Source organism: Tasmannia lanceolata, unplaced genomic scaffold (assembly GCF_043159265.1).
Source record: "Tasmannia lanceolata isolate RefF3 unplaced genomic scaffold, GAP_Taslan_0.1 ptg000026l, whole genome shotgun sequence".
In the NCBI taxonomy this organism is placed as follows: Eukaryota; Viridiplantae; Streptophyta; class Magnoliopsida; order Canellales; family Winteraceae; genus Tasmannia; species Tasmannia lanceolata.
This window is the reverse complement of record NW_027518703.1, coordinates 3,559,843-3,573,131: the sequence shown is the minus strand read 5'-3', so window position 1 is coordinate 3,573,131 and position 13,289 is coordinate 3,559,843. Positions and strand designations below refer to the sequence as shown.

At 42.0% G+C, this 13,289-nt stretch overlaps 1 protein-coding gene across 3 annotated transcripts; it reads left to right on the top strand.

Moving 5' to 3' along the window:
- Nucleotides 1-2,157: 2,157 nt before the first annotated feature.
- Nucleotides 2,158-7,209, top strand: LOC143858757 (homeobox-leucine zipper protein HAT4-like). Of its 3 annotated transcripts, none has more exons than XM_077369470.1 (4): nt 2,159-2,434; nt 2,998-3,209; nt 6,102-6,181; nt 6,719-7,122. In XM_077369470.1, exons 1-4 carry the CDS (start codon nt 2,341-2,343, stop codon nt 6,954-6,956), a joined length of 624 nt encoding a protein of 207 aa, XP_077225585.1. In that variant the 5' UTR covers nt 2,159-2,340; the 3' UTR covers nt 6,957-7,122. The 3 variants fall into 3 exon arrangements, 2 of the variants coding, with proteins under 2 accessions (XP_077225586.1, XP_077225585.1); XR_013239029.1 differs by lacking the exon at nt 2,159-2,434 and adding an exon at nt 2,607-2,679 and having other exon boundaries at nt 2,717-3,209; nt 6,719-7,209; XM_077369471.1 differs by lacking the exon at nt 6,102-6,181 and having other exon boundaries at nt 2,158-2,434; nt 6,719-7,209.
- The last annotated feature ends 6,080 nt before the right edge of the window (nt 7,210-13,289 follow it).

Below are 13,289 nucleotides of genomic sequence, written 5' to 3'. Positions count from 1 at the left end.
ATGGAAGAGGGTTTGAGGGAAACGAAATGGGTTTTGTGGTAGGGGATGGTGGTTGCTGTGAGGACCTTGCCGGATTCCGACAAACCCACCGGAGAAGATGGGGTGGCGGTTGGAAGAAAAGAAGAAGAAGAAGAAGAAGAAGAAAAAGAAGAAGAAAAGGGTGGTGGTGCTAACCGGTGGTGGGGATGAGGCTCGCCGGAGAAGGGAGAAGAGAGAAATGGCCGAGCCTCTCTCTCTCTGCTTCTCTGTAATTTTTCTACGAAAATCCCCTTCTTTCCACTGCTTCGATGGCTTTTCTTTTTTATACAGATGAAAAATATACATTTAAACCCGCCCCCTTTCTACCTAGACAGCTACCTCTAGTGTATTTTTAATACCCTTTAACCAGCAGGGGGGTGCCCAAGAAGAAAAACAGAAATGATATATTTGCTACCCCCAAACCTTCCCGGACACCCCCCTTGGCAAATTTAGGACAACTATCATTCTATAAGAGGCGGCCCAAGCAGAAAACAGGGGGAAAAAATTTGCAAAAATATCTTCTTTGAAAAAATGATCTCAACCGTTAAAATCACCTTTTCATTCAATGGCTGAGATCAAAAGAAACATAACCAACTAAGATTCCCTCTAACTAATCCTAGTCCTAATCACTCACTAACCTAGCTTAGGGCTTAATGGTGACTTGGAGAAGAAGAAAAGCATCTTCGCAAATTATGAAATTGCCCTGGCTAAGGATAATACACCCCTCAATTAAGTTGTACACTAATCTGCATACCCCTATATCTCCCCGGACAGCCCGCCATGGCTAATTTGAACTGGTTTTTGAGATTCCAGCACAACCCCTTTTCTGGCTAAATCGCCACTCTTCTGAACTTGCCCCACGACACTGTCTTAGTTCGTTTGCTAGGCAAAAGGGCTCGGATCGCGATGAAATTTTACAGGGACCTTGGTGGGACCCTAAGCTAACCTAGGGCACAATTTGGGACCTTAGAACACTAATTTATTAGGACAATTATTTAAAACAAGACATGAAAGAGTTCGGTCAAATGGGGTGTCTACATGGGGTTACCAATTTACGAATGGGCTTATCAAGTCCCTTAAAATTGCCCAAGGGTACCGGAGTTTTGGAAGGGGGTTTTCAAGTCTCTGGGGTTGGGGTTATCCAGTATCAAAATGGGGTTACCAAATTCCGAATGGGCTTATCAAGTCCCTTATGAACACGTTTTTACTTCCTTTTTTTTCACTCGTTCATTTTCACGTTTTTTTCTTTCTACCGTACGATTCATCTTCCTCATCCTCCATTGAAAGGGAGAAGGAGAAATACAAAACCCTACAACAAATGAAAAACAAAACCTAGATATAGAGAGAGATGGGAATGAACTCACGTTTCAAGTTTTCGAGCTTTCCCTCCTCCAATGGTGGCTAAAATGATGAAGAAGATGACTGGTAATGTAGAAAAAAATAAAGTTGAAAATGAAAAAGTGAAAAAAAAAGAGGGAAAGAAAGGAAAAGAGGGAAAAGTGAAAAAGCAAAACGTGTTGCTTAAGAAAAGGGCATTTTCGTCCAGCTTTTAATGACAAGACATATTTTATCCCCCGTTGATAATTTCTGAAAAGCATGGGTCTGTTGATAATTTCACCTGATTTTTGTCCCCCATTGATAATTGATCCTAATAATATCCACTCCGAGGGCTATTTTGGGAAGAATGAGATGTACTAGGGAAAGCTACAAAAAGATAAACATCTCAGTTCCAAAAAGCAGGACATCCACGAAATGATGGAGCTCCCAGTGCCCAATGATTTAGGGGACCCTCTTGTCTGAGCATGCTTCCAGCACGATGACGTGTTTAATCCACGTCATCAATAAGACAGCCCAAAATCCGACGTGGCAAATTTCATTTGGTTAGGTCGTCCTCTTGCCCCCTCAAAGCCCTACACTCCACGAGGGAATCACGTGCAGAGGAGGATGATCTCACGTGATGCACACGTGGGATACCCTATTAATCATAAAGGAGAGAGATAAGAAGAAGACCGTACGTGTCTCTCTCTCTCTCTCTTCTAACTCAATCATTTGCCACTAACTCACCCAGTCCTTAACCATGGTTAGAACATTGAGGAACCTCTGGTTAGAGTTTTTCATTTCTATTTATAGAGAAGTCCCGCAGAGTCCGTTTAGTTAGGAGTAGGACCGAGCATTGTGCATGCTGCACTTTTTCCAAGGGAAGTATTTTTCCGGCGGAAAAATTTCGTTACAAAGCAAATAAGATTTCAGTCTATCTCGGCTTTGTTCCCTGAGTCTATTTTCCGGGAATTTACAATCCTTTGAGTCTATTTTCCGAGAAAGATGGAGGGAGAGGATCGTTGGTTAAGCTTAAGCTTAGGAACATCAATGAATCCATTGGCGTTTCAGCAGTACCGAAGGGATCCTCCTTCTGCTGGTATGATATTCTTAAACCTCAATTTTTTTTTTTCCCCACAAAAAAACTGAAGGTTAAACATTTCTGAAGGAAAATGTTTTCTTGGAAAAAAAATTTCTTTACACCAGTGTTTAAAAACGAGGATGTGACGCGGAACCCTGTCAAGAAAAATCTTTGCCGACTCAGGGCGGACGCGGACGCGGACAAGAACACGGTTGACGCGGTCATAACTCGGGAGAGTTAGAGGAGTTTATCGATTCTATAAGGCAAAACGCGGATGGTGCAACGGGGAATGCGGCCAAGGCAAAAAGGAGTCAACTCGGGCGAGTCCTTGTCGAGTTAAGGAGTTTTTAAACACTTCTTTACAAAACATAGAAGGATGTAATCGTAAATTGAAGATCAATCTACATAAAAATTATGAAATAAAATTGGTTCAAATTGTCTTTTTCATGTGTTAAAAAAGTAGATGTTTTTTACATATGTTTTTCCTTTCCAAACTTTTGAAATAATTTCCTGCAATCCAAGCAGGGCCTAAGATCTCTTATTTACCTTTCTTTTTCTTTTTATTTTGTTCATTTTTATAGAGTCGGTGACAAGAATCGACGTGAATCGGATTCCCACGTGGAATACATATCATGATGATGTGTCATCACGGCAGAGTGGAAAGAGGCAGAGCTCAGAAAGCGAGGAGGAGGAGGAGGAGGAGGGGGAGAATACGAGGAAGAAGCTCAGATTATCTAAAGAGCAATCGGCTGTTCTTGAAGAGAGTTTCAAAGAGCACACCTCTCTTAATCCAGTAAGCACTTCAGTTCATTGTTCAAACACAAAGTATTTATATTTTCGATTTTTCAAAGAGATACTTAATTTTGTGAAATGGCATTTCTAGAGTTTTTATATGGCAGGGGGCAGTATTTTTATTTTTTTTTAAAGTGTTGTACTGCCCACTCCAAGGGATAATCCAAACCATTCATTTGTTGGGCCTCGATGTAAGCCACTTGATTCATCAGACGTCAAGTTCAATAGCCCCCTTTTAGTCATTGATACGCTGGCGCTAGGTGTCCTTGATGATCAAAAGGGGCTTAAATATCACTTCCCATGTAAATATCTAGTGCTGAAAAATTCATTTGCGTATGATGTAACCCTCTGACCCATGTACCGACTAAATCCTCTGTGGAAAGGAGGGTTATGATCATCCTATGGAAATGATTTTTGGGGCACGACATGTGGCCCAACAAATGAATGGTTTGGATCCTCCTATGGAGTGGGTGGGCTATACATTACATTTTAAAAAAATATTGGGTGATGGAACCGTACGCCATATAAAATCTGTCCATTTTAACCTCCACAAATCGAAGGGTTACGATGATGCAATGGAGCTAATTTTTAGGCACACCCTATCTATGTCAGGGCCCATCAAATGAATGCTTTGGATCAGGCACACCCTAACCATGTCAGGGCCCATCAAATGAATGATTTGGATCATCCAAACAATGTGGGCCCATTGTGTTTTTGGTCGGCGGATTAGAGAAGGTTCTCTAGTCGACCGACTAGAGACACTTTCCTTATATATATATATATATATATATATATATATATATATATGAGGAATAAGATTGTGTGGTCGACCGCACCAAGCTTAGGTGCGGTCGAGGGCCCCAAACTCATGTGGGCCCACTTTGTTAGGATGGTCCAAAGCATTTATTTGAAAGGCCCTTACATAGATGGGGTATGTACAAAAAAATCAGCTCCATAGGATCATCCTAACCCATCCATTTGTGGAGGTCAAAATGGACCGACACCGTTTGCCACAAATCTGGCCATTTTTGCCCTCCACTTTTGGAGGGGTTAGGATGATCCAATGGACCTGATTTTTTGTACACACCCTATCTATGATGGGGCCTTGCAAATGAATGGTTTTGATTAGCACAAAAAATGTGGGACCCATGTGTTTGGGCTCTCGACCACACCTAAGCTTAGGTGCGCTCGACCGCACACTCCTTTTCCTCTATATATATATATATATATATATATATATATATAGAGAGAGAGAGAGAGAGAGAGAGAGAGAGAGAGAGAATGGTTCCTACACATGTGTAGATAAGTTATCTACACACTAGGTTAAAATACAGTGGGGGCCACATTATTTGGGTGATTCAAACCATTCATTTTTAAGGCCCTCACATAGATAGGGTGTCCACAAAAAATCAGATCCATAGGATCATCCTAACCATTCGAACTGTGGAGGCAAAAAATGGACTAATTTGTGAAGGTTTAAAGACATCCATTTTACCTCCACAAATCGTAGGGTTGGAATGATCCTATGGATCTGATTTTTTGTAGACACCCTATCTATGTGAGGGTCTTTAAAATGGATGGCTTGGATCACCCAAACAATGTGGGCCCCCACTGTATTTTAAGTTAGTGTGTAGAGAACTCTCTACACATATGTGTAGGAACCGTTTTCTCATATATATATATATATATATATATATATATATATATATATATATATATATATATATATATTTATATATATATATATATATATATATATATATTTATATTGTTGTGAAAGGGTATATCTTTTTTATTCAAAAGACGCCTGCAGGCGTTCCTTTGTGACTTTGTATTTGCTATAAAGAAAGGCAGGGTCTTATTTCAAATAATCTTTTGTGAATTTCGAGAAATTAAATTAGAGAAAGTCTTAATTGGCTTGCCTTGCCTATCTATCATTTATCTATATAACTAGTTCTATTTTCTCATTTTTTGTTTATTATTTCAATTGTTTACTTCTCCACCCTTTGATCATTCATCATACCAATTTGTCCCAACAACCAGGGGCCCACATGCAGCTCTATGAATAGTGATTCTGCTTTAGGAGAAGAAAATGGGAGGCTAAATGATGAAAGCACCCTTAGTGAAAGAGCATGATAAATTCACCCCCTTCTAGGATGAATTCACCCCTTATTTTTCAAAATGGACTGTACAGCCCACACCATAGGATGATCCAAACCATCCATTTGATGGGCCACAATGTAAATAGGTTATGCCCCAACATCCTTTCCATAGGATGATAATAGCCCTCTAATCTATAGAGAAACTCCCCATAATCAAACCTCGGTAGATCGGAGTGCTCGAATCATCCTATGGAAATGAGTTTTAGGGCACAACCTATTTACATTGTGACCCATCAAATGGATGGTTTGGATCATCCTATGGTGTGGGCTGTACAGTCCATTTTCATCCTACAGTGTAGGCTGTACAATCTATTTTGAAAAATACTGAGTGAATTCTTCCTAGAAGGGGTGAATTTATCACCGGCCTTAGTGAAATTGTGTATAAAATTGATGATATTTATGTGACTTTCATATTCATTTGATCTATGGTTGTGATCACTGCACATGACTACATGCACACTTTGAGATTTGGGGATGGGGGTGGGCCACCTTTCTAGCCCTCAAAACTACCCCAAACTTCATATTCATTTGATCAATGGTTAAGATCATCCGATTCTTGTTCACTCAAAGCATATAATAAATATCAGGGAAGAGCTACGAAATCCCCCATTGAAGCACTAAAATGAGTAGGAAATATGAGGATCTTCACTGTGTGTTAAAGTAAAATAGAACCCCCTTACTTTTAAGCTCAAATAATGTTTTTTTCTTTTTCTTTTTTTAATGTGAATCAGAATCAGAAGCTTGCATTGGCAAAAAAATTGAATCTCCGGCCACGGCAGGTCGAAGTCTGGTTCCAGAACAGGAGAGCCAGGTGAAAAATAAGAAGAAATAAAAAAAATAAAAATAAAAACATTAATTAATCATTTCTCAATACTTAATCCTTCTTTAAAACCCATTTTATCTCAAAAAAATTTGTATTCCATTGTTTATAGTCTAATACAAATTGAGGAATTCTAGACTGAAGGGAGCCCTTGCAAAAAAGAGGTGAAAGTGAAAGGGCTCTCATATTAGCTACACATCACCATCATGCATTAATAACGGCTGAAAAGTCAAACATGATGGTGATGTGCAGCCAATGCAGGAGCCCTTTCACCTCTTCACTTTAAACTTCCTCATATAAATTTTACATATACTTATTGCGAAATTCCAAAGAATTTGATACCTGTTTGTTTGAGATTGTGGCAACCGATTGTTACCCCAGTCCGATTATTGGACCCAAAATTAATGTAGTTTTGAGTCCAACAATCAGATTGGGGGTGACAATCATTTGTCATAATCCCAAATGAACAGGGCATAAGATTGAGATAATCCTCTCATGATTTTTTTTTCTTCCTTTTGATATTTTTAGAACGAAGTTGAAACAAACAGAGGTGGACCGCGAATTTCTGAAACGATGCTGCGAAAATCTAACGAAAGAAAACCGAAGGCTCCAAAGAGAGTTGTTAGAACTGAGGGCAATGAAACGGTCACCACATTTCTACATGCAAGTTCCTACTACTGCCCTTACCATCTGCCCCTCATGCGAGAGACTCGAGTCGCTGAAAAAATCATCACAAGTACCCTACCGGAAGCAAATCCGGTCGTGAACCATTTCCTGTGATTAATCACTCTTTCTTCCATTATATCTACTCTTCTTCCAGTCTCCTCAAATGTGAGGAAATGCTGGTGTAAAATACCCAACTAAACATAGTTTTACATGTCACAATGTGAGGAAGCGAAGCATATAAATGCACCCCTTTTAGTTGCTTTGAATGCCCCAATTTAGTGTTGCATGAGTGATGACAGGAAAAGTGCAATTTTCATATGAAATCAATTATAAGAGACGTTACCATGATTAAAGGACGCATTTACTATCATCCACTTTTTCACGTGTGTCGTTTTAAATTGGAAAGTTCGATTCTAACAGCAAATCGTTACAAAATGTCGGCTCGATAATAAATAAATGAAAATGAAAGCATTGATGAGAATCTCTTTTAGATGCCACAAATTTATGAGGAATTGGGAAAGCTAAGGATATCAAGAAAACAGTAAGGGCCGTTTCGATACCCACAAGAATTAGATTTGAATTTAGTTGACATTTTGAACTGGATCATATCCTAAAAATTTCCAAATCAGCTACCAACAGTGCAAAAAATTCCAATTTTCAAATCTATTCTGCGAGACATTATTTGGAAATCAATATTTGTGAAACATCCTTCACCGTCGCTGCTCCTCGACGTTGCTCCGGCAGCAGCGAGACATCCCTTCCTCCCTCTTTCTCTCTTTTTCTCTCTCTTAAAACATGTTCATGAAGATGATGGATGAATTTTGTATTCGGAACTCAATTCCAAATCCAAATACAAAAAGGGCCCGTTTGGATACCTCCCATTTTGTATTTGGATTTGGAATTGAGTTCCGAATACAAAATGAATAGATCCGGCAGATCATTTAGAGGGAGACGAAGAGGGAAGGGGGTACTTCCTAGTGAAGGGGAGAGGTTGAGGAGCAAAGAAGGTGAAGGAAACTGCCAGATTGTGGATTTCAAAATTCTTATTTCCACAATAAATTTAGAAATCTGATTTTTTTCAGTGTCATCTACTGAATTATAAATCAAAGAATTTGATACGATTCAAATTTCAATGCAAAAAGGGAATGTGAGAAATCCAAATCAAAATCTTCTCGGCATCCAAACAGGCCCTAAAGTTTTTAACTTTTTTGACAATTATTTTTGGGAAATGATATCAACACTGATGTTTTGATATCACGCTCCACTAGCTTGTCTTTTAGATTACAGTTCCTAAAAAACTCTCACAAGCCCATTAAATACTAAAAGACAAGCAAGGAGAGCGTGGATACCAAAACATTGGAGTGCTGATATCATTTCCCTTATTTTTTGGCAAATAATTTTCAAACTACACTTTTTTTACCAGAATTTTTTTGGTTCTTGGGATTTTTTTGGAACAAAAAACTTCCTGGTAGATTGGTGAGGAAAAAAACTCCCTGGAAGTATCCCGGTAAAATAAAAATCCCATGTTTGGTTGACTCTTTGTTTGGTTGCTTGAACTGTTGGGAAGAAAAAAATTCTTTTGCAAGCTTATTTTTTATTCCTGGGATTATTTTGGTTCCTGGGAGTATTTTTTTTTCCTTCCTGGGGTTTCATATGGGGTTATTTTGGTTCCTGGAATTATTTTGGGCCCAGCAACCAAACGTGGGTTTCATGCGAAAATTCCACAGAAGTCCCAAGAACCAAAAAAATTCCGGCAACCAAAGCGTTTAATGGGCTGTCAAAAGGTTATTTACAGTTCCCTAAAATAGCTCTGACACTGCTATTTAAAAACAAACAAAAAATCCTACTTTCTCTACCTATCAAACACTGGAGTGCTAAAATCATTTCCCTTTTTTTTGTGTAAAGTGGGGTATTTGTGGTTGAAAACCAGTGATTTTTTTGTGTTGGTGGACATGTGGTGCAGAAGAAACCGGTAAAGAAAATCCGTCATAATGTTTCAGAACATGGATGCAGGCCAAAGGCAAACAAAGCAAATCCTAATTGATTCGGCATGGTTGGAACATAGTACTTGGTTGAAGTAACATGGTAGTTGGCTGATACTCATATCTTGGGAGAGTCTAAGGAGTTTTAATTAACATTACTGGGCAAAATTCGAACTCTAACAAGAACGTCAATAAGGTAAAAGAGAGCCAGCCAAATCAGGCGAGCTGATAATAACACGGGAGAGTATTGAAACTATTGATGAACTACCTCCAATATTACATTTTCATCAGCTCAATGATGGCTCCAAACAAACGTGATAATTTCATGGAAACAAATATGAATTATCAATACCATAAGTATACTTGCCAACCCTCATAAACAACCGAGGAGGGCGGATTCACCATACGCCAAAGAGGTACAAGGTCACCAACCCTAGCTGACTTCTTCCAGTCAGCACCTGCCTAATCGAGCTTTGAAGCCGGAGTGGTAGGGTATGTGCTAGTAAGATAGTCTGGTCCAAGCTTTTAAGCCAACCTGACTATATTACAGTACAACAGATCTGCGAATCTACACCAAGAAGTATGTGTTGAGACCGGAATTGATCACCCGGAAACCTTCACTATACACTTCGGATGTAAGACTCGATCCTCTTAAGGACAGGGGCTGGCCCACTCCTAGCTAATCACTCGGAGAACAACAAGTTGACGCGCATAAAGCCCGAAGGAAAGCGCCCATACACCGACTAAAGTCAGTAGAGGCCATCCTCCTGGCTGTTAAGCCAAAGCGAAAGGATGAGCTCGGCCTCAACCTTTTAAAGTAGAAGAGCCAGATTACAATCCATCTGCAGAATTCTCCAACCAGCATCACTCTACTTACTCTTCAATTAGCTAAAGAATGAAGCTCGAGAAATCTCCCTATGCTTAGCATAAAAATAGGAAGCCATAGACGTGCAAGTAAGAGAAGCATCCTTCATTAAAGTCAATAAAGTATACAATGGAGGACTTCGAGGCCATATACAAAAGAGAGGCTCGGCGCCAAAATACAAGATAGATACATGATAAGTCAGACAATGATGGACTATGTATATGAATGTCCGGTAATGTAAAGTAGCAAGGTCGGCTCCAATCTAGCTATTCTCTAGGCTTCAACTCTTGCCCACGGCATAGCTTCGCAATTATTATGGCCTCCTCTTTGGAGGAAGTATCAGTGGCGAGAAAGAAAAAAGAAAAAAGAAAAAAATATGACCAGGAAACTTTCTTGTTCGGCACATTTCTGAGGCTCATTGTTGAAGAATGATTGCCGAACAAGAAGGCATCTCTCCGAGGATCCTCTTAAGGATCATCCTGCTGTACAATATCCTCGAGAAGGTCGGGGTTCTCCGGTTCCTCCTCCTCTTCATCCTCATCGTGTTGTTCTTCCTCATATCCAGGGGGACGGAGGGACGATATGGGCTACCGGGAAGTCAGATCGAATCGGTAACACTTGATCCCGACAATGGCGGAAACCCTTGGACTCGAAGGAGAAGGCATAGACAGAAGCATCGATCAAGAAGTCCCTCGACTCCTTATATTCCTGGACCGACTCCTTATATTCCTGGACCGCTTTGAAGACAGCATCTACCAGATTTTCCTCAGCTAATGCCTTTTCCTCTGTAGCGTCCTTCAGAGCAGCCTCTGCACTCTCACGGGCCTCTTGAGCTCTCTAACCTCCTTCTCCAGGTCCCCGATCTTTGACTTCACTCTGTCCAGGTCTGCCCTTAGCTCTGACTGGGCTTCCTTCTCGATCGTCCTTGACCCTCAGGTTCACATTTTCCAAGGCCATTTCAAGCATCTCGGCCACTACTGTGCCCCCGAAAGCTCGAGCATGTAGCAAGATGACTTTAGAGTGAACAATATAGGAATAAATAGGACTAAAGAAATCAAAGAAGAGACATACTCACCCCGTTCGAGAAAGAGAAGTGCATCTATGCTATGGAATAGACGGTCAGCTCACTCATTTTTGCTCGATCTACCAGGAGCACTCCCAGCAGTCCCATTTCCACCGCCACGCATGGATTCTTTAGACCAGGGTCTCCGGTCCCAACATCCCAGCCCGGATAAAACTTGGGGCCGATCTTCTGCTTCTCCTCCTCTCGGAGCTTCATCCTTCTATAGATCATCTTCATTCCTCCACACCCCGGACCTTCAGGGCGGTGCCTTGGTGGGGCTAGCAGTGGCAACAAGGTCGGCCACGACCCCTTGCTCATCGGCCATGCTGACCTTGGATTTCTTCAGGGGGGTCCTTTTTTTTATCCCCGACCTTCTCCTTGCCCTTAGTCCATGGCTTCTCTTTCAAGTTGCCACTGACCTTTCTGCGACAATGTTTAGTTTATCGTTTGGAAGCTCAGGGGCCTTTTTCGGAGCCATATCTGCAAGAGGAGGACTACAATGTTAGAATAATTACAAAAAAGACAACATGATCGAGGCAAGAATGAGCTTGAAGAAGTTACCACTAGGTCATGTCTTGTTACCGAGCTCCGCAACTTCCTCAACAATCTTTCTTTTCTCAGATCCAAGAGCCATGGAACTAAGTTTGAATCTTATCAAGTCTTCCTCAGTCTTGAACTCATTGATATTAATAGGAGTAGTGTTCTTGATGTCTTTAAAGGTTCTCATATCGTAAGGATTCAACCTCGATATTGAGCTGCGATGGCTAACATTCTGAATTTTCCAAGAGGTCAGGAATGGCCAGGGTTTTCTATCTAAAGACTTGATGAAGAAGAATTCGTTCTTCCATCTCTTAATGGAGGAAGGTCGGCCTGTTACCACCTGTTGGGGGTAAAATCAGTATATTCGGCACCGAACCTCAAACCCCTTCTCCATTACTCAACTGGATCGACACAGTCCCCGCAGCAACACTCGGTAATGAACCTTGATTGGACCTCCTTGATACTCCTCCCTTGAACGGTACCTAGCTACCAAGGGAACCGAACACAATCGCGGAGATCTCGCCCCCAAACGGGAAATCCGGACGGCCGGTACGCGTAAGGCGCGGCTTTCGAATTCAAAACATCCCGCCTAAATCACCATCCCTGATCTTAGCCCATAATCATCGGAAATCGTATCTCCACGTGTTTATTCGCCAGCTATCAAGCTCCAAGTGGATCGAATCTAGGGTATGATTGATGTCTCCACGATCTTATTCTCCCGCCATCACGCTCCACGTGGGCGAAACCAAAGGCACGATTGATATCTCCAAGATCGTGGATCTCCACCCCTATAAAAAGGGGACTACGCACTTAAGCAAGGGGATCGAACTCACCCTCTCTTCTTCTCGGGTCTGGTAACTTGACTTAGCTCTCTCCCATTCCCCGTCTATTGTCTGTGATTGCCCGTCTCTGACTTGAGTGTCGAAGTAACCGTCTGGAGCCACAACTCCGGGGCCACTCACGCTTTTTCTGTGAGCGCAGGATTATAGGTTCTGCGAAGTTAGTTCATGCAGTCAGATTTTGGGCGTCATCAGATTGGCGCCATCCGTGGGACGCCGACATGCCAAAATCGAAAGCTACCTCCCAACTCAACGATGGAATGGTTACGAGAAGCCAAGCCAGCCAACGAGACCACGAACCGCTAGAGGAGATGGAGGAGATGGTCACCTCCGGCGACACTCCAGTGACAATGACCGCCTTCAATCAATTCACACAGCAAATTGGAAGTGTTGCGATCGCCCTACAGCAAGTGCTCCAAAGGATCCCTCTCCAACCGGCGGCACCACCTCCGCCCGTGAATGCGCCGGACGAAAGACTTCGCCCCGTCGAGATTCCAGAAGAGCAAGGATCCTCAGAAGGGCGAAACCCTCGGAGTCAGAGACCCCCTTATCGTCAACAGGGGTCTGCTTCCATCACCAGCCCACCACCCGACCATCGCCGTGATGTTCGGCATCGAAGGGGTGACAACTCAAGGATGGAACCGACGAACCTTGCTCATCGAAATGAGAATCAGATACCTCCGCAAATAAGAAGCACAACGAGAAATATCCAAGCAGAAGGGAACCCCGCCATTATGGCCGAACTCCAGCATCAGATAAGAGAACTTCAACAGCAAATGAAGACACCGTGTGATCCGGACCTCCTGGCAGAATGGGATAGCGAGATTGCTTCTCCGTTCACTCTGAGAGTCGCCAATGTCTTCGTCACCACAAACTCGGACATGCCTCGGTTGGATCTCTATGATGGGTGATCAGACCCTCTTGAGTTTCTCCGCACCTATCGCCGCACGATGGTAATCAGAAATGCTTCTGATGCGACAATGTGCAAAGCCTTTTCCGCCTGCCTGAAGAAAGACGCTAGCAATTGGTTTAGTCGATTGCGGCCCAACTCCATCGAATCGTTTCACGAACTGGGAAAGGAGTTCGTCGCTTATTTCATCAACAGCCGGCCCCGAAAGAAACCAGCCGACGCTCTCCTAGCTCT